The 20,921-nt window shown below is 34.0% G+C and overlaps 1 protein-coding gene and 1 non-coding gene across 2 annotated transcripts; one reads left to right on the forward strand and one right to left on the reverse strand.

The window, feature by feature from the left end:
• The first annotated feature begins 4,604 nt into the window (after window positions 1–4,604).
• LOC114420566 (protein FAR1-RELATED SEQUENCE 5-like) lies at window positions 4,605–7,161 on the forward strand. Its single transcript, XM_028386429.1, has 5 exons — window positions 4,605–4,903; window positions 5,009–5,078; window positions 5,604–5,991; window positions 6,094–6,902; window positions 7,108–7,161. The coding sequence occupies exons 1-5, from the start codon at window positions 4,605–4,607 to the stop codon at window positions 7,159–7,161; spliced, it is 1,620 nt and encodes a 539-aa protein (XP_028242230.1).
• A 4,374-nt stretch (window positions 7,162–11,535) lies between these two features.
• Window positions 11,536–11,642, reverse strand: LOC114420811. Its single transcript, XR_003668444.1, has one exon. It is a non-coding gene; the product is annotated as a small nucleolar RNA R71 (small nucleolar RNA).
• Window positions 11,643–20,921: the final 9,279 nt, after the last annotated feature.

The following is a 20,921-nucleotide window of genomic DNA, read 5'->3' on the forward strand; positions in this document are numbered from 1 at the left end:
ACATAGATGAGAACAAACTCAATCTTCAAGGAACTGCTGGCAACTCAAAATAATTGTAATAAGTTATTTCTCTGGAAGTGGATTGGACTCATCTAACTAAAAAATGAATACCAGTAATCACAACTTGGACCATTAATCAGATGAGCTAAAACAAATCTATGGGGCACAAAAATGACAAATTTAACTCCTTCACCTGTAGGAAGCAATATGACCATTCTTGCCTCTGCCAGAAATTCTTTCTCATTGTGCAGACTTGTCAAGAGACAATTTCATGACTTTCTCATTGTGCAGACTTGTCAAGAGACAATTTCATGACTGCAATCAGCCTTCTGTTTGCCTACTTTCTCTGTCAAAACAATTGAAATTCAGTACAGTAACCATATCAGGAGTACATAGATAGCTGCAACTTAAAAAAGAAAGAAACAAGAATGTGTGAAATTAATAAAAAAAACATCGTATTGCATAACCAGGGTTGGCAAAAAGAAACAAAAATATACCTGACTTGTAACCAGTGGAAACATATTTGGAAACATTCTAGGAATTGCAGGATTTGCCCCAACGGCAGGACCTGCAAACAAAGGTATATTGCATCTCAGAACAAACTCACTTTTTTTTTTTACTCTTTGCAATCCTAATACATGAAAATAATCTTAGAACTTCCAAGCTTCTAAATTCTTTGTATTCAAAATTCAATAGAGTAGAAGAAGGCACAAATTAAGTAACTCCTATTTCTATCCCCATGTTTCCCTTTCAGAACCAAATAAATTACAAATTACATAAACGCACAAGCTAATTGAATGAAAAATCGAACAAAGCTGATGATAAATGCGTAAATAGATATCTTTGCAGATTCCTGAACTTCTTCATTAGTTGTGATATTAATGCTATCTGTGTGTATTAAAGGAAGTAGCTGATAGAGAAGTTTTCTTTAAAGAAATAGACACCTGTAACCTATTAGGAAAACTATATAAGAATAGAAGTATAAAGTATAAATTTTAAATTTTAAAAATATATGAAAATCATAAAATAAATATTTTATAGATTGATAATGTAAAGTTATTCTCAAATGTGAAAAAATAAATCAAACAATCTCGTGTCCTAAATTGAATAATAGGAATATAAAACTTTACGTTCAAACACTACTTAATATGACACTATTCATAAAAAATGTATTAAAAAAATGCTATAAATATATCTTCTTCAGTTGACACTTGTTAATAATTTTTTTAATTTGTCAAATAATCTTAATATACTTTTTATTTAAGTTATTTATACATACATATACATATATATATATATATATATATATATATATTATATATTATAATTTGTAAATGTTGTTCAAAAGTTTTAAGTATAAACAATGTTTTTAAATTTATGTTAAATTAAGCATGTTAAAAATTATTAATTATTGTTTCAATTTTGTTTATTTTTTATTATGTAAAAAACATAAACTTATTTCTGTACCAAAAAAACATAAACTTCTTAATAATTTAATTAAATTATATTGATAATATAAATAATTCTTTCAAGGATGCATAAGGTAAAGTCTTTTCATCTAACACATAATCTCTACCAATGTAAATATTAAAATTATTTTCAAGGTGTATTTATTAATGCATAAAGAATTTAAAAACAAATACTTTTGGGTCCTGAAAGTATTATACAATAAAGCAATTATATTTAAAAAAGTTATTAATTACTCACCTTTAGTCTCATAAAATATCTTAATTAATTACTTATTTTTTACATAAAATTACATTTTAAATATAAAATTGTATTATCAAATAATTATAGTTACTTTTCTGAATAATCAAATAGTTGACCAAAATGTAGTTAATTTTCGAAAAAATGATTATCATATTATAATCTTTAAGTTCAACATTATTAAAATCATTATCATTTTAAATTAAATAGATAACATAGGATTATATAATAGCTAAAATAAAATTTTAGTAATTCAATTGAATTTCATAATTTTAAGGGTAAAGAAATTTATTTTTTGTATTAGATAATAAATATTTGTAGTATAACTTTTGGTTTATGAAACTATAATCCAAAGGTATCATAAAATAATATAATTATTTTATCATAACAAAATTATTAATTATTAATTAATCTTATAGAATTGTTACATAATAAAATAATTATTTTCGTATGAAATAATGGTTGGTCAAAATAATATAGTTACTTTTTAAAAATGTATATATAATATCATATAAAATTAATATGTAGCATTTAAATATAAATAATAAGTCCTCTATTTGAATAAAAATTTACCAAAAACATATGAGCTGTTAGATTAGTTGTTAGAAAAAGAAAATCAATGGCTAGAATGAAAAAAAAAATAAAGCGGAAAAATTTTAACCACAACATGTGTCATGTCAGATTTTGTTTTTGTTTTATTGTTAGCATTAATTATCAGTTTAATATGTATGTATTTTTTGTAAGATTTTTAAAATAATTATTATTATAAAAAATAACAAGACTTAATTATTAGTCCTCAATTTGGGATCATGGTTATATTTGTTCCTATATGAAAATTTGATTTTTAGTCCCCCTCACACTTTTTCCTTTGATCTCTTGTTTTGGCCTTCCTTTATCATTTTTTGCTTGGTCTTTTTCTCTAATAGTAAGATTTTTTCATCCTCTAAGCTCCAATGTAGTGTCAACTACTTTTTTCTTTGTTTTATTTTTGTCTACTCACAAAACACCACCATTAGTGTCTCTCTTTGTATATATCCATAATGTATGACTGGATATTAAATTTGTCCAAGTTAGGACAGTAGAGCCCATTTTAGTTAGGTTATCCAAATTGAAAGACAAATATCAATTATATGTTTTCTATACTTCAATTGTTTCACTATTGTACAACTTTTCCTTTATATGTGATTTTTAATAGTCTTAGGAAGCATTTGATAAGGTTGAAGTTTTTAGTTTTTCGAGAATCATACGTTAGAATCTTTATTTCTCATGTTTGGTATCTATTTTTTTAAAAAAAAAAACATTCCCAAGGAATAAGGTTTCTCCAAAATGATTTACTATACTAAGTTAAATTTTTATTTTACTATAGTAAAAATTATCATGTTACTCTTATTAGATTATTTAATATTGTAAATAATTAAAATAACTAGTAGAAATATCACATAACTATTTGGTTCCTAAACAACTTATATAAATATTTCTAAAAATAGTGATGAGCAACCAAACTTATTTAATTCATACCCAAGAATTATGATTCATGATTATGAGGAATCATGATTTTCGGGCATGAGAAAACTTTTCTCTTATCAAATACCTCCTTAGTGTTCTCCTTGAATTTTTTTGGATGTTTTTTAACATTCTGGAAAATACTTTTTGGAATACAATAATATTATGGAGTAAACTTTTCCTAAAACAAATTTGTTTTTTAACTTCCAAAAAGTACTTTAAAAAACACAAAAATCAATATTCTAAAAAACACGTGACATAACATCTCTTCTTTGGAAGTGACTTCGATGATGAAAATTCAGTACAACCCACGTGAGCTAAAAAACTTTATCGTGAGACCAGGACTTCTTCAAAAATTTATTTTTGATATATTAAGCTTTTAAAAGTAGACGAGAACTAGGGTGCGAAAGTGAAACTACTTTCGCACCCAACGCAAGTTGCTGGAAAAAAAAGAAAAAAGAAGCAATCGCTGCCGTCCATTTTAAAATAAAATCAAAAGATCTAGATAATTTTCGGTCACCGGTTGCAACAGGAAGCGTGTTTTCTTAAGCAAGCGTGTGGTGTAAGCTTTTATCGTCGTTCCCATCGTGTTTGTCGCAAAAATGAGATTGAAGCTTAGGCTCATTTTCCTTAAGCCCGATTGAGCAGAGGCTAGTCATCCTTGTTCGTGATTGAAAGAGAGCCTTCTCGTCTTACCACGTGAATAACCTCGACAAGGGTGGGTATTCCTTAATGGATTGTAGTTTTCATTTCTGTTGTTGAATCTGTTGTTAGGCTTATCGCCAAGTTTGGGTTTTTACGTTTGTTTACTCTGTTGTGACTTGGTTGGTGATGCAAATGGCAAGTGCATGGTTAAGGCAGCTGTGAGGATTCATCAGTTCCAGGAAGTTCATTTTTCGTGAAGGTATTTCCAGTCTTTTATCGGTTTTTATTGGTACTGTTGTACTTGGTTCAATTGTCCCTGTTAGTTATTGTTTGGATGTTATATTGCTCTTTTGATTGAAGTTGGTTTTGCAAAATGGTTTGCCTCAATGTTCTTTTGTGTTGTTATGTAATGTGTTGTTGTTTTGAACATGCATGCCATTTGTATCAGCGGTAGTTTTGCATTAGTAGGTATGTGATATAGGAAAAAGAAAAGGGTGAAGTATTTGATAGAGAAATGACTATGGAAGGCACCCTTGATGTGTCAGTGAAGGTACCCTTTGCAGGCACTTAATGGAAGATACTAGTATTATTGGTGTGTACCATTGCAGGCAGTTAATGATACAGAAATTACGGTGTGTCGAATGCAACAATTAGCTGAAGTATTTTTTATTTATTTTCAAATGTGTAGGTGTGTAGGAGTTAGACGATATAACGTCAAAGATGGAAAGTAGTGAAAATTTTATAGCTTCATGAATGAAAATGATCATGAGGAGGAAGATGACAATGATGTTATTGAGGTGTATGAAAATGAACATGAAGAGGAAGACGATGCCAGACTGGAAGATGAGGATGAGGTGGATTGTGAGGTACAAAATGACGATTATGGAGATTATGATGATTTCTGGATTCCAAGTTTGTTAAAAGATGAATGTATAAGTTTTGAAACCATAGTTGATATTAGACAGTTTGACATGGAAAAAATGAGTGTTGAAGATGTAAGCAGGTTGGATTTTGCTGAGTTGGAGTTAGCGTATGTCTTCTACTGTTGGTATGCTAAAATAATTGATTTTTCTATAAGGAAGAGTCATATTGTTAGAAACACATGTAGGGAAACACTGCAACAAACATTTGTTTGTTCATGTGCTGGTTATAGGAGAGATAAAGGATCAACATCAAATACAAGGAAGCGCCGAGAAAAAAAAGAAAGCAGGTGTGGTTGTGAAGTAATATTTCATGTTCATGTGCATTTTTCTACGGGACGATGGTATGTGACATGCTGGAATTTTGAGCACAATCATTTATTATTGGACTTAAAATTGTCATGTTTGTTGCCAACACATAGTAAGATGTCAACAACTGATATTATGCAAATTGAAAACTATAGAAAAGTTGGCATTAGACCTCTACACATGTATGCATCATTTGCCAATCATTGTGGTGGATATGACAAAGTGGGGTTTATTAGGAAAGATATTTACAATCAATAAGTGTGCATGAGAGAGGAACATACCTCTGATGCAAGTGGTGCATTGAAGTATTTACATGATTTATGCTAGAAAGATCCAACGATGTATGTTTCGTACACCATGGATGAAGGGTCAAGACTACAACGGTTGTTCTAGTGTGATACTGAGAGCCAATTGGTTTATGGGGTATTTGGTGACGTTCTCACATTTGATGTCATCTATAAGAAAAATAAGTATTTGTGCCCTTTTGTTGTGTTCTCTAGTGTTAACCACCATAATTAGACAATAGTTTTTGCCGCTGCTATTGTGACTGATGAGACAGAAGAAACATATGTTTGGTTGTTGGAACAATTCTTGGAAACAATGAAAGGAAAAACTCCTTGTTCAATAATAACTGATGGCGATCTGGCTATGAGGAATGCTATAACAAGAGTGATGGCAGGTGTTTTTCATAGATTGTGTGCATGGCACTTATTGCGTAATGCATTGAGCCATGTTGGAGACAAACAAGTTTTGAAATGGTTGAAGAAGCTAATTCTTGGGGATTTTGAAGTGGTCACATTTGAAGAAAAATGGAAAGAGATGATTGCTACCTTTGAATTGGAAGACAATAGTTGGATTGGTGAATTGTACGAAAAAAGGATGAAATGGTCTCCTGCCCATTTGAGGGGTATTTTTTTTGCGGGCATACGAACAACATCTCAATGTGAAGCCTTCCATACTCATGTTGCAAAATATGTTCATTCATAAACTAATTTAACTGACTTTGTAGAACAATTTCAAAGGTGCCTCACTTATTTTCGATATAGAGTGGTTGTAGCAGATTATTTCTCAACATACGGGAATGAAGTTTTGCAAACAAATCTTCGATCTCTTGAGCGGTCTGTTGATCAATTGCTTACTAAGGAGATGTTTATACTTTTTCAGTCATATGTCTCTAGGACTATTAAGCTGAGAGTCGTTGATTGCAAAGAGATGGCCACGTTCTCAGTTTACACGATTGTGAAGTACTATAGTGGAAGTGTTTGGCGTGTGTCCTATTTCCCATCCACGGTTAATTTTAGTTGTTGTTGTATGAGAATGCAATCCATTGGTCTTCCATGTGATCAAATATTGGTTGTTCTGGTTTGTTTAAATTTTACAAAGTTGCCAAGTTGTTTGGTTCTGAATAGGTGGTCAAAATCTGCCACAGAAAATATCAAAGATAAATATGCCGATTCTGCAATTTATTGGGATTCCCAATTGATGGCTAGGTATGTCACTCTGGTTCAAGTTTCTAGAGAAGTTTGCGAAGCTGCATACTATGATGAAGACGAGTATGAAAAAATATTGCATTTCCTATCAAATGAGGTTAGAAGGCTAAAGTCAAACAAAAATAGTGAACCATCTATTGATGACAATGATGAGCAGCAGGGTCATAATTATGATGATATTTTATACCCTGTTGTTGTTCAAACTAAAGGATGCGGACAAGTTGGAATAGATGAATCCGGAAAACGAAGGAGAATCCAAAAGTATGGGCAATGTGGTGGAAGTGGCCACAATAAGCGTTCTTGCACCAATCGTCCTCGAAATGCAAATGTTTGTGTTGGTGGTTCATTTATTTCATCCAGCGAACAAACTAACACTATGTGTCAACCTACATATGAATATAACTATCAATTGATAATAAAGAACTTGTTTGGGACAATTTGTTTTACAATTGTTATGTTATGCACTTAATGATTTTAATGAAATCATTCATTGACATATTGTTTGGGACACTGTTTTTTTGTTAATGATGCAGTTCATGCAACAACCACATACATTTGTTGCTAGTAGTAGCCGTCCTGGTCCATAATGATAATTTGTGGGGGGGGGGGGGGGGTTAAAAAAATTCATTGGTAATGACTTAATGTTTGCATCATTTTATAATTTTGTTTTGTATTCTGATATAACTGGCTTAACCTTTCTATTGTCTATATGTTGGTGGGTGGTTAATTTTTTTTTCAGGATTATCCACTTGAAACTAACTTCTGGAAGCATCATGCAATTATAGTAGATGTTGATGCAACGTTGATAGCACATGAGGTTTTATGTCATCCATGTTTACCTTATAATTTGAAGTAGTTCCCAATCAAATTATGTTAATGGGTGTGACGAGTTGAATGACGAAGGCAAAAAGGCATGGGACATTGTTTGAGTTGGTTGAGTGCTGTTTAATATCAATTGATTTGCAATATTAACCGCATACCATGATTTATTTATTGTTCTTCGTCTGTTGTGCACCCCGACATAGTTAACCGCATAGCCAAAATAGATATGAGGTTTACCCAATAAATCCGGTTCTATGGTCCATTGTTAATCTATTTGCATTGTTCGGCTATCAACTTTGATGAGTGAAGGAGTAGACAGAAGGGTGTTTCCAATTTAAAAAAATGCAGCTTAACTCTGTTGGGTTAAGAGGAAACCATAAGTTTTCCTCCATCCATAATGTAATGAAACATGCAGAATCAATTTATTGAATTAAAAACAAGCATGATGGATCAAACCTCATTACATGATGAAAATGGATTATAATGTTCAACGTGAACATAAATATACAAATAATAAAGAAGGGATGTTTTGATTGGTTGATGTTAACGACCCAGTCATTGGCTAAAATTAACTTAATGGCATACTGAACCCTGAAGTAGGACAAGGAAAAAGGGTACAATCTAATTAAGAGGGAGGGGCATATATATGTAATAGATTGTAATTCTATTATGGCTGTTGAGGTACCATGTGATGGTGAGGGTTTGAAGCAGACGAATCAGAAGAGGTTTGATGGTGGTATAAGTTGTGACATCCTGGAAATTTCTACCCGGAATTTTGTAAACGATGCATTTTGAATGATTATATATATATATATATATATATATATATGTGTGTGTGTGTGTGTGTGTGTGTGTGTGTGTGTGTGTGTGTGTGTGTGAGTATTATTCAGTGTATATATATATATATATACTCCTGGTAGAAGTAGGTATATTGGGGGAAAGATACGCGGGTTAGGCTGATTAAGGAAGAGAAATCCATAACTGGATAGTTATAGGTTAATTCTCAATTAATTAGTCTAAAAATTATCGTTTTGTGTGCAACTTAAAATTTAACAAAACCAACCTCTGAACCACGCTCGGGGTTTCATTCTGAGCATTTTGAGATATATATTGCCTACTTTCAAAAACTGGCCCCGACGGGTGCAAAAAAACGCGAGGGACTGGAACCAGAGAAACGACACGCAAACCGAGGTAGGATTTTAGCATTTCAAAAGGTCAGATTTTTCTCTTCTTGTGGCTGAGTATGAGTCACATCAAGAGAAAAAGTGGGCCCTTTTTGCTCCACTCAAAAGAAGACATGTGGCATTTTAAAAAAAAAAAAAAAAAAATGAAAAGAGGAAGCCTTTTAAAACACAAGCCACGTTCTCTCTCTCCTCACTCAGCCCAAAAGAATTCAGAAGCTTTTCTCCCTCATTCTCACGTTGCTTTTCTCCCTTTCTCCTTCACCATTGAAGCTCCATCAAAGCTCCAACCTTTGCTCACCATTTCTGCTCCAAATCGCGAAAGGAAGCCATTTTGGGAGTCGGGAAGCGCATTACGGGGTAAATATTAATTTAATGATATTTTATTTTGTTCAGATATATATACCCATTGTTCAAAATATGGATGATTGGTATCTGATGGTCATAGACTTGCCTCAAAAAATATTTCATCTGGATTGTGACCTGACAAGTCAAACGGCATATGATCGGAAAGATACTATTAAAATCATGGTTTGTTTATATTTTTTCAATTTATTAATTATCAAATTAATGACATTTTGATATGTACATTGACTAACAATAACAATATATATATATATATATATATATATATATATATATATATATATATATCTATGTATGTATGTGTGTGTGTGTGTGTGTGTGTACATATATATGTGTGTGTGTGTGTGTGTGTGTGTGTGTGTGTGTGTGTGTGTGTGTGTGTGTGTGTGTGTGTGTGTGTGTGTGTGTGTGTATGTGTGTGTGTGTATAAACAGGCCCATGTGATGCTCAATGTTCTGGAAAGTGTGTTTGAAACACAAGATTTTATTTTTTGGATTTGATGGAATGGATAATTGGGATATTGTGGAAGCCATGGTTATACCTAAAACATAACTCATTCACTATAAATTGATGTTATATTTTAGAAAAAATGAAATGCAAAATATGTTTATTCGTTAATTGCAGTGAAAAGTCAGCATTATGGGTCCTTGATGTGCCATTATTTTCTCTTATTTCTTAAACCTTTTTGCACCATTTTAATTACTGATTAGTCTTAATTGTCAAATTAATTAGGCAGTTTTATTATTTGGGCTCATTCAGCTAATTTTATGTTTTTAATCTAATTTCAGGAATTAATGAAGCATTGGGCTTGAATCCAGAATTGGGCTTGGACTTGAAGAGAGCAGACTATTTTATTCTACCAAATTTTATCTTATCTAGATTTTATCTTATGTAGATATTATTTAGATTTGATCTCATCTAGATATTATCTCATCTAGATCTTATCTAGATTTTATTTTATTTATGGGCTTGGATTTAAAACAGATTTGTAAGCTTTGGGGCTGAAAACTATATAACAACACCAAGGTTCTAGTTTAGCCTCTCTTCTCCTTTCTCTCTTCTCTCTCTCCTCTCCTCTCTCTCTTTTTTGTTTTAGTTTTAGAGTGCTACTCTCTTTTTCGTTTTAGTAATAAAATTTCGTTCTTGCTTCAATATATAATTTTGTTCTCTATTGATTAATGGAAGGCTAAGTCTCCAACGTTGTTTTCTCTTGAGGATCAAGCACAGTTCCCTTTGAGGTTCTATTATTACTATTAAATTCTGATCAGTTTTTTCCTCTTCACCAATTACTCTGTGTTTGTTGCTTTTAATTCATGCATGCTTAGTGCTTGATTAATTGTCTCTGCGCTTAATTTACGTTCATGCTTAATGATCGTTTATGATTAATTGGTGTATGTGTTGCTTAATCACATAATGAATGCCTTATGTTAAATTTCCCTTAGTAATTTAATTTAGGGTTGGATTAAGTGATTGAACTGATGAAGGATAAACTCTCGTAACCTAGGATAAGAGACTTGCTTGTGAATCAAGGGGAAGCAACGTGTTTTAATTCTGATATTTTCTAATTCACATCTATTCGCTGTTTAATTTACAAAAGCAAACAACCCCCCCCCCCCCAATTCGTTACTATTTTCCTACTATCTGTTATGAACGTTTGGTTGACCATTGCTCTTTGGGAGACGACCTAGGATCACTTCCTAGATACTGCATTTTTAATGTTTATTTGATTCAGGTACGACCTCGATCAAATTTGGCGCCGTTGTTGGGGAGCAGTGTCCAAAGGTTCATAATAGCTAGTGATTTGTGTTTTATGTTTAGTTGTTTTATGCTTTCGTGTGTTGTGTTAGTGTTGTGTTAGTGTTGCGTTAGTGTTGTTTAGTGTCTTGTTATTTTGTTTAGTGTGGTGTTTTGTATTAGTTTTTCTGTTCAGTGCTTCCCCTGTTTTAGTTTTTGTGTTTTGCTGTGAATAGTGCTTTGCGACGGATTTAGCGACCACTTTTGCTGATCTGGAAAACAGAGTAGTAGTGCAAATCCCTTAGCGACTGAATTAGTGACTACTGCTGACAATTTAATTGGCGATTTTTGTTTTGATAGTTAGGGTTGTTATTTTTAGCTGAATTTTGGTGTGGTAGGTTCTTTTGACTCATATTTTGTGTGAAAAATACCAGGAACACTTGTTGTGGCCAGATTTGAGAGATTCAAAAAAATTTGAGAATCCTGAGCATCATTTTGTACCTTTTGAGCATCCTGAGCATTCTGTTATTGGTGAGTCTGTGCATTCTGTGGTTGGTGATTTTGAACATCCTGATTTTGAGCATTATAATTTTGAACATTCTGATCCATTTGCTTCCAAATTTTCATAGCCTTGCAGGTGAAGACCCACACAAACATCTGAAAGAATTCCATATTGTCTGCTCCACCATGAAACCCCCAGATGTCTAAGAGGATCACATATTTCTGAAGGCTTTTCCTCATTCTTTAGAGGGAGTGGCAAAGGACTGGCTATATTACCTTGCTCCAAGGTCCATCACAAGCTGGGATGACCTCAAGAGAGTATTCTTAGAAAAAATTTTCCCTGCTTCCAGGACCACGACCATCAGAAAGGATATTTCAGGCATTAGGCAACTCAGTGGAGAGAGCCTATATGAATACTGGGAGAGATTTAAAAAAATATGTGCCAGTTACCCTCACCACCAGATTTCTGAGAAACTTCTTCTCCAATATTTTTATGAAGGACTCAGTAACATGGAGAGAAGTATGATTGATGCTGCCAGTGGTGGAGCCCTTGGAAACATGACCCCTGCTGAAGCCAGAAATTTAATTGAGAAGATGGCTTCAAACTCCCAGCAATTTAGTGCCAGAAATGATGTTATTGTCATTAGAGGAGTGCATGAAGTAGCCACAAATTCATCTTCATCAGCTGAGACTAAGAAGCTTAAAGGTAAACTAGATGCCTTGGTTAACCTGGTAACCCAACTGGCCATGAATAAAAAATCTGCACCTGTCACCAGACTCTGTGGTTTATGCTCCTCTGCCGACCACCACACAGACCTTTGCCCTTCTGTGCAACAATCTGAAGCAATTGAACAACCTGAAGCTTATGCTGCAAACATCTACAATAGACCTCCTCAACCTCAGCAGCAAAATCAGCCACAACAGAACAATTATGACCTCCCCAGCAACAGGTACAATCCCGGGTGGAGGAATCATCCCAACCTTAGATGGTCGAATCCTTCACAACAACAACAACAACAACAACAACCTTGTTTTCAGAATGTTGTTGGCCCAAGCAGACCATACGTTCCTCCACCAATCCAGCATCAACAACAACAACAGCAACAACCCCAGAAACAGAAAACAATTGAGGCTCCTCCGCAACCTTCCCTTGAAGAACTTGTGAGGCAAATGACTATGCAAAACATACAGTTTCAACAAGAGACCAGAGCCTCCATTCAGAGCTTAACTAATCAGATGGGACAATTGGCTACACAGTTAAATCAACAACAGTCCCAGAATTCTGACAGATTACCTTCTCAATCTGTCCAGAATCCCAAAAATGTGAGTGTCATTGCATTAAGGTCGAGAAAGCAGTGTCAAGGACCTCAACCAGCAACATCTTCCTCATCCGCAAATGAACCTGCCCAACTTCACTCTACTCCAGAAAAAGATGATGACAAAAATTTAAAGTGTAAGTTACCTAACAATTTTTGTGCAAGTGAATCTTTCACTGGTAATTCTGATTTACAGAAGCAGCATATCCCTCTTCCATTCCCTCCAAGAGCAATTTCCAACAAAAAAATGGAAGAGGCAGAGAAGGAGATCTTGGAAACATTTAGAAAAGTAGAGGTAAACATACCTCTGCTGGATGCAATAAAGCAAATTCCAAGATATGCTAAATTCTTGAAGGATCTGTGCACTAATAAGCGGAAGCTTAAAGGAAGTGAAAGAATTAGCATGGGCAGAAATGTCTCCGCATTGATTGGTAAATCTGTTCCCCAAATCCCTGAAAAATGTAAAGATCCAGGTACATTCAACATACCTTGTATTATAGGGAACGATAAGTTTGACAATGCCATGCTAGATATAGGAGCTTTTGTTAGTGTGATGCCTCTGTCTATTTTTAATTCTCTATCTCTTGGTCCCTTGCAGTCAAATGATGTGATAATTCATTTAGTTAATAGAAGTGTTGCATATCCTGCTGGTTTCATAGAGGATGTCTTAGTTAGAGTTGGTGAACTGATTTTCCTGTTGATTTTTATATTTTAAATATGGAGGAGGGATTTTCTCAAGGATCAGTTCCCATCATTCTAGGCAGACCTTCTATGAAAACTTCTAGAACTAAGATAGATGTATATGCAGGCACACTATCTATGGAATTTGGTGATATAACTGTTCATTTTAATATTCTTGATGCTATGAAACACCCATCTGAAGATCTTTTTGTATTTCGCACTGAAATAATTGACCATGTTGTTGATGAATACATGATTGATCTTCATTCTAATCTGCATGCCTATCACTCTTCATGCATTGAATCTGAATTTGTACTTGATCATATGTCTGAATTTGATGCTGAGAGTGAATCTGAATTTGATATTGATTACATGTCTGGTGATGTTTTACCTCTTGAGATTGATTTTATAAAGTAAGATAGAACTAACCATGTTTCAGGAAATACACATACCTTTGACTTTCTTTATGAGGTAGAGGCTGAGAAACCATCTCTTTCTATGACTATCTAGCCAGCCACACCAGAATTGAAGCTTGTGCCATCAAATTTAAAATATGCTTACTTGGATGATAGCAAAAATTTTCTAGTAATTATATCTGCCTCCCTTCCTGATAAGCAAGAGGAGAAGCTGTTATCTGTTCTCAAGAAGCATAAGAAGGATATAGGCTGGACCCTGGCGGACATTCCTGGTATTAGCCCATCCACATGTATGCATCGAATAAATTTAGAGGATGGGGCTAAACCAGTAAGACAGCCACAGAGAAGACTCAACCCGGTGATTCTTGATGTTGTGAAGAAGGAGGTGACCAAGCTTTTGAAAGCTAGAATCATTTATCCTATCTCCGACAGCCAATGGGTGAGTCCCGAAGAAAACCGGCCTCACCGTGATAAAAAATGAGAAGGAGGAGTTGATTCCTACTCGGGTGCAGAACAGTTGGAGAGTCTACATCGACTATAGGAGGCTGAACCAGGTTACCAAAAATGACCATTTTCCCCTGCCATTCATTGACTAGATGCTTGAACGCCTGGCAGGTAAATCTCACTATTGTTTCCTTGATGGCTTTTCTGGTTATATGAAAATCACTATTGCTCCCGAGGATCAGGAAAAAACCACATTCACCTACCCCTTCGGCACTTTTGCCTATAGGAGGATGCCTTTCGGCCTATGCAATGCCCCTGGTACCTTCCAACGGTGCATGATCAGTATTTTTAGTGATTTTTTAGAAAATTGCATAGAGGTGTTTATGGATGATTTCACTATATATGGATCCTCTTTTGATGTTTGTTTGGATAGTCTAGAAAAGGTTTTGAATAGATGCATTGAAACTAACCTTGTTCTAAATTTTGAAAAATGTCATTTTATGGTTGAGCAAGGTATAGTTTTAGGCCACATTATTTCCAATAAGGGCATTGAAGTAGATCCTGCAAAAATTTCTGTTATTTCACAACTGCCTTACCCCTCTTGCGTGCGAGAGGTGCGATCTTTTCTTGGTCATGCAGGATTCTACAGACGCTTTATAAGAGATTTTAGCAAAGTAGCCCTTCCACTATCCAACTTGTTGCAAAAGGAGGTGGAGTTTGACTTTAATGATAAATGCAAAGAGGCTTTTGATTGCCTCAAAAGAGCACTGACTACCACCCCCATCATCCAGGCACCCGACTGGACAACCCCTTTTGAGCTTATGTGTGATGCATCAAATTATGCATTAAGGGCTGTCCTTGCTCAGAAAATTGATAAATTGCCCAGGGTGATATATTATGCTTCTAGGACTTTAGATGCTGCCCAAGCGAATTATACTACTACTGAGAAAAAGCTACCAGCCATAGTTTTTGCTCCTGAAAAATTTCGTTCTTATTTGCTTGGTACTCGCATTATTGTTTATACTGACCATGCAGCTCTAAAGTACTTGTTGAAGAAGGTTGATTCAAAGCCTAGGTTGATCCGATGGATGCTCTGGCTCCAAGAATTTGACTTGGAGATCCGTGATAGGAGCGGAGCACAAAATTTAGTTGCTAATCATTTGAGTCGGATCGAACGTGTGTCTGATGAGGACTCACCCATTCGAGATGATTTCCCGGATAATCATTTATATATATTGTATAATATTTCTGATTCTCTTTCTACTCCCTGGTTTGCTAACATTGTCAATTATTTAGTTGCTTCTGTTTTTCCTCCCTTAGCATCTAAGGCTCAAAAAGATAAGATTAAAAGTGATGCTAAGAATTTTATTATGGATGACCCCTACTTGTGGAAATTGTGCAGTGATCAGGTCATTAGACGATGCATTCCAGATCATGAGACTGGCTCAGTCCTGCAGTTCTGTCATTCTTCCGCACCGGGTGGTCATCTGGGTGTTCAAAGGACAGCTCGCAAAGTGCTTGACTGTGGCTTTTATTGGCCCACCGGGTGAGTTCTAAGTGGATTGGTCCTTTTGTTGTTACTAATGTTTTTCCTTATGGTACAGTTGAGATCAAAAGTGACTCCACAAACAAGAGCTTCAAGGTCAATGGACACCGACTTAAGCCATTCCTCACAAACCCTTCTTTAGTGGATGTAGTGGTGGAAGAGACTTCCTTACTCCACCCTACTCTTCCTCCACCATGACTTAGGGAGTTTTTCTTTTCCTATCTCCTTCTTTACTTTTATTACATTTGTCCAATTCTATTTGATGGTTTAATTGCTTTTAATCTTTAACTTGTGCTACATTGAGGACAATGTGTTGTTTAAGTATGGGGGGAGTGTTATTTGGTTTTGCTAGATTTGTTAGTTTTGTTAATTTTGTTAGTTGTGTTAAATTTGTTAGTTTTGTTGGGTTTCTAGTTTAATATTTTAGGTCAATTCTGTTTGCATGTACAACTTTTCATATTTTTCTTTGAATTATAGGATATGTTCAAGTAATGGGTAATTGTTTTGAAAATAAAAGTCGCTTGACATTTTGTGATTTGAAATCCTTGTTTTTCCTCTACATGTCATGATAGTTTTGAAAGCTCAATTTGAAAGTGATAAGTTTACCTTTGTGAGAATTTGAGCCATCCATCATCATAATCATTTGGTGTGTTTTGCCCCATTGATTGCTTGCACAATAGCCTTGGCTTGATTCTTGTTGATGCTTCCTAATTCACATGCATATTTGGAAATGATTTAGGCAAATTTGTTCTTATAAGCCTCTAGCTTTATGTTTAAATTTTATCTTTAGGTTTTCTTATTTTTTTCTTAATATGCACTTATTCCCCATTGCTCCTCTATTCCTTTGGGATTTAGCTACTTATTCCATATTTTTCCCTACCTTGTCCTTGGCCCCATTACAACCTTAAAAGACCTTTTGATCCTCATGTGCTTGTGTTTATGGGTTGATTGTCAATTTTAGAATCTTGTCAAGTTTATGTGGTGTTGGTTTTCCTGGGTGCTTTGAGGGTAAATAGTAGCCTAGACACTTGAGAGATAGAGTGCATATCTTGTGAGGCTTTATCACTTTTCATTCTTGAGCTGATTAACTATTTTGCCATGATTGGGTTGCTTGGATGATTTTCACGAATGTCTTGACTCTTTGGATCTCTTCATGTTAGATGTTACCCATTCCTTTCATTCCTTGATGTTCATTGAGAAATATGTGAATGTTTTTGTTTGTCTCTCTTTGATATCCTTGGATTTTGTTCTTTGTTTCATTTTGCCCAGGAGTGCAAAAGGCTAAGTATGGGGGATTTTGATGAGCCATTATTTTCTCCTATTTCTTATACCTTTTTGCACCATTTTAATTACTAATTAGTCTTAATTGTCAAATTAATTATGCAGTTTTATTATTTGGGCTCATTCAGCTAATTTTATGTTTTTAATCTAATTTCTGGAATTAATGAAGCATTGGGCTTGAATCCAGAATTGGGCTTGGACTTGAAGAGAGCAGACTATTTTATTCTACCAAATTTTATCTTATCTAGATATTATTTAGATTTGATCTCATCTAGATATTATTTCATCTAGATCTTATCTAGATTTTATTTTATTTATGGGCTTGGATTTAAAACAGATTTGTAAGCTTTGGGGCTGAAGACTATATAACAACACCAAGATTCTAGTTTAGCCTCTCTTCTCCTTTCTCTCTTCTCTCTCTCCTCTTCTCTCTTTCTCTTTTTTGTTTTAGTTTTAGAGTGCTACTCTCTTTTTTGTTTTAGTCACTTTTTGTTTCAGCAATAAAATTTCGTTCTTGCTTCAATCTATAATTTCGTTCTCTATTGATTAATGGAAGGCTAAGTCTCCAGCGTTGTTTTCTCTTGAGGATCAAGCACAGTTCTCTTTGAGGTTCTATTATTACTATTAAATTCTGATCAGTTTTTCCTCTTCACCAATTACTCTGTGTTTGTTGCTATTAATTCATGCATGCTTAGTGCTTGATTAATTGTCTATGTGCTTAATTTACGTTCATGCTTAATGATCGTTTATGATTAATTGGTGTATGTGTTGCTTAATCACATAATGAATGCCTTATGTTAAATTTCGCTTAGTAATTTAATTTATGGTTGGATTAAGTGGTTGAACTAATAAAGGATAAACTCTCGTAACCTAGGATAAGAGAATTGCTTGTGAATCAAGGGGAAGCAACGTGTTTTAATTCTGATGTTTTCTAATTCACATCTATTCGCTGTTTAATTTACAAGAGCAAACAACCCCCCCCCCCCCCCAATTCGTTACTATTTTCCTACTATCTGTTATGAACGTTTGATTGACCATTGCTCGTTGGGAGACGACCTAGGATCACTTCCTAGATACTGCATTTTTAATGTTTATTTGATTCGGGTAAGGCCTCGATCAGTCCTAGAGTGGATGCAAATGGAGGAGTCATTTGTGAGTCTCTTGTATGGAGTGGTAAGAATGTTTGAAATTTTAATCAAATTTGTTAACTTTTATTAACATATTTATATGAACCACATATATGGTTTCATGTAGTCCATAATATACATAATAAATGTCCTAATTTATGACATAAAATTGTAGCTAGATGAAAAGGTTGTTAGAATGAATGTGGCAATGATCTTGCTTTTAGGGACACACAACCAGTACAAGGGAGAGTTGATTAGAAATGCAGAGCGCACCTGGCATGACTCTATCCATGGAAAACATTGAGGATCCATATTTTTTTTTTACCATTTTTGGGTGAGGATCGGTATATTTTTTTACAATTTTTTGGCGATCAACAACATGGCCAATCATTTAATATATGTTTAATATTGCATATCAAAGGCATTTATTTGTTTTTTTGGATGTTTCGTTGCTATTTTCCCCTAAAACTCATATATTTCATAAATTAAATTCGTTTAAAATTAATTTCCTCAGTTGACATTACATGTACAAAAATAATAAATTAATTTAACCAACCTCAATTTATTTCAAAGATAACCAAAATAATATTTAAAACAATTTGAAACATGTTCATGCAAAAACAATTCATTTTAAAATCTTTCAATTAATAAAAATCAAATGCATGTTTATTATTATTATTATTATTATTATTATTATTATTATTATTTACTTATAATTGTTTCTTTAAAGTTTTTCGTGGTACTGAAATTTAAACAACCAATACACATTAATTTTACAAGAAAATTCGGGTTTTGTTCACCGTTTCACATATACATATATAATTATTTTGTAAAAGAAATTTCGTTCACACAAAAAATATTCCGTCCTCTAATTATATATTTATAATGTGCATAGTTGCTTTGTTAAAACCACATGAACATGGTATCCCAAATGTAATAATTATAATTTTTTATCAATATTGCTTGTGACATTCAGTAGCAATTACCAAAAAATAAACACTTCAGCTGCCTGCACCACCACAGGTCCACAATTTTCAGGTTCATTCGTATTCCCCCACTTACATCTTTTCGCCAAGTACTATGTCACTCCCACACTTCTACAAAAAATATTTCTTCTGCACACATCCACACCCCATTCCTTTAGGAAAAAACACTCAAACGGCTGCCACCATGAGTTCAGACTCATCGTTCGACTCAACCGACACAACCATGAGTTCAGACTCATCATCTGTTACAAGCAAGGCAAGTCTAAAACGAATCACTGACTTACCTTGTCGATTTCTTTTTAAAATGTTAATCGAAGTTGCCAAAGTTCTCGATTGCTTTTGTCAGTACATGGTTAGGTTTTCTTTGTCTTCTGCTATTTTGTTCTATCTATGAACCAAAACTTCTTGCTTAGTTCATCTTTTGAATGCATGCATCGATATATTTTGACTCATTATTATTATCAACTTTGACTTCAAAATTTAACACCAAACAATATATAAATAACTGTTGCAAATTTACTTTTGTTATCCTTTCACTACCACACCACAAAAAAAAACAATTTTTTTTGGTGTTTCTTTTGTTCCTTGATATTAAATTTGCAATATTCTAGTCATGCATGCTAATTAAATCTAATGCACTTCTGCTAGGATCCCTACCATCAAATTCAGATAGCATTATGTTTTTTTTTAATGTTTCACTGACCCAGATTGAAGGACTGATATAGGTCATATGTAAATTAATTACACTTTACTTTAATTTACACCAAATATGAATTTGATTTACCTACACTTTTCTGTTCTTATTCTTCAATCTGTATTCCAATCGAATGCCTCTTTATTGCAGTAGCCTGTCTACATCAAAGTCTTTAACTCCAAAATAAAGTTTATAAAACCTGCCAATTTAACCACAAATTTCACCCTCAACATTTCATCCACAATTTTATAGGAGCATTTAAGGTTGTAAAAATACTTTTGAAATTTGCTATTTCTTAAGTTCAGACCTATTTGCTTTTAGTCATTGCATGATAGCCTGATTAATTTTATTCTGTCATTGTCATTGTCCACATATTTTGACATAGTTGGTTTTAATTATTGCGCTCTATCTCACTGCAGATTCAATATCCACTTAACACAAAACCCTTAATCTTGCAGTTCACAACACCATTCCACAATGATACGGTTATCTTATAAACCCATTTTTTTTGTTTTTTGTTCTTTGATTGGCATAATCTGATTTTCTTTTTCTGACTATGGTTTTTTGCAAGACACCATAGAAGTGCCTTCTTTTTACCACCAACAATGGCCAGTATACCCTCGATTTTTCCGCTTTAGATATGATGGAACAACGTTCTATATCAGACTAAGAAAACATCGGTAGAAAGCCTACTTTGCTGATGGACTAAACCACTTCAGAAAAGATTTAGCAATTTTTTAATCTGTGACCATTAAATTCTTGGCATGCGAAAACAAATCCACTTTTGACCTTTATTCCATCCCCTCACTACAGCACCAGAGCTGCGGAAGGCCACGCCTCTTCTCAAGAGAGCATATTTGGACACTTCAAATTGCTGCTTATATATGACATTGTTTTTTCTACCCTCCAAAGACTTCCAAATTGTGCCATGACACATGTTAATGACTGTGGTCAACACATGACCATCCTGAGAAGATTTGGACCTCTATTACAGTGGAATGTTGTGGTCTTTGACATTGGAATTAGCCAGAGATATGTTGTACCACCATGGTATCAATTCCTCACGGATAGTGATTTCTCACACGGTGATGAGGTCTCCTTCTATTACAGGAGCAACGATAAAATATGGGAAATTGTGATCCGCCACAACAAAAATTGGGATTATTAAATTCATTTTATGTAGTTTAACTTGTGTATCTTTTTCACTTTCTGGAACAATTTGCTTCTTTGACTTTCAACACTAAATATATTA

This window comes from Glycine soja, chromosome 7 (genome assembly GCF_004193775.1).
Source record: "Glycine soja cultivar W05 chromosome 7, ASM419377v2, whole genome shotgun sequence".
Taxonomy (NCBI): Eukaryota; Viridiplantae; Streptophyta; class Magnoliopsida; order Fabales; family Fabaceae; genus Glycine; species Glycine soja.

Excerpts from the sequence above, each read along its gene's own strand:
- LOC114420566 (XM_028386429.1), top strand. The coding sequence starts at position 4,605 with ATGAATGAAAATGATCATGAGGAGGAAGATGACAATGATGTTATTGAG. Across the intron at positions 5,079-5,603 it reads AAAGCAGGTGTGGTTGTGAA|ACAATAGTTTTTGCCGCTGC; the intron begins GTAATATTTCAT and ends CACCATAATTAG. Across the intron at positions 5,992-6,093 it reads GTCTCCTGCCCATTTGAGGG|AACAATTTCAAAGGTGCCTC; the intron begins GTATTTTTTTTG and ends CTGACTTTGTAG.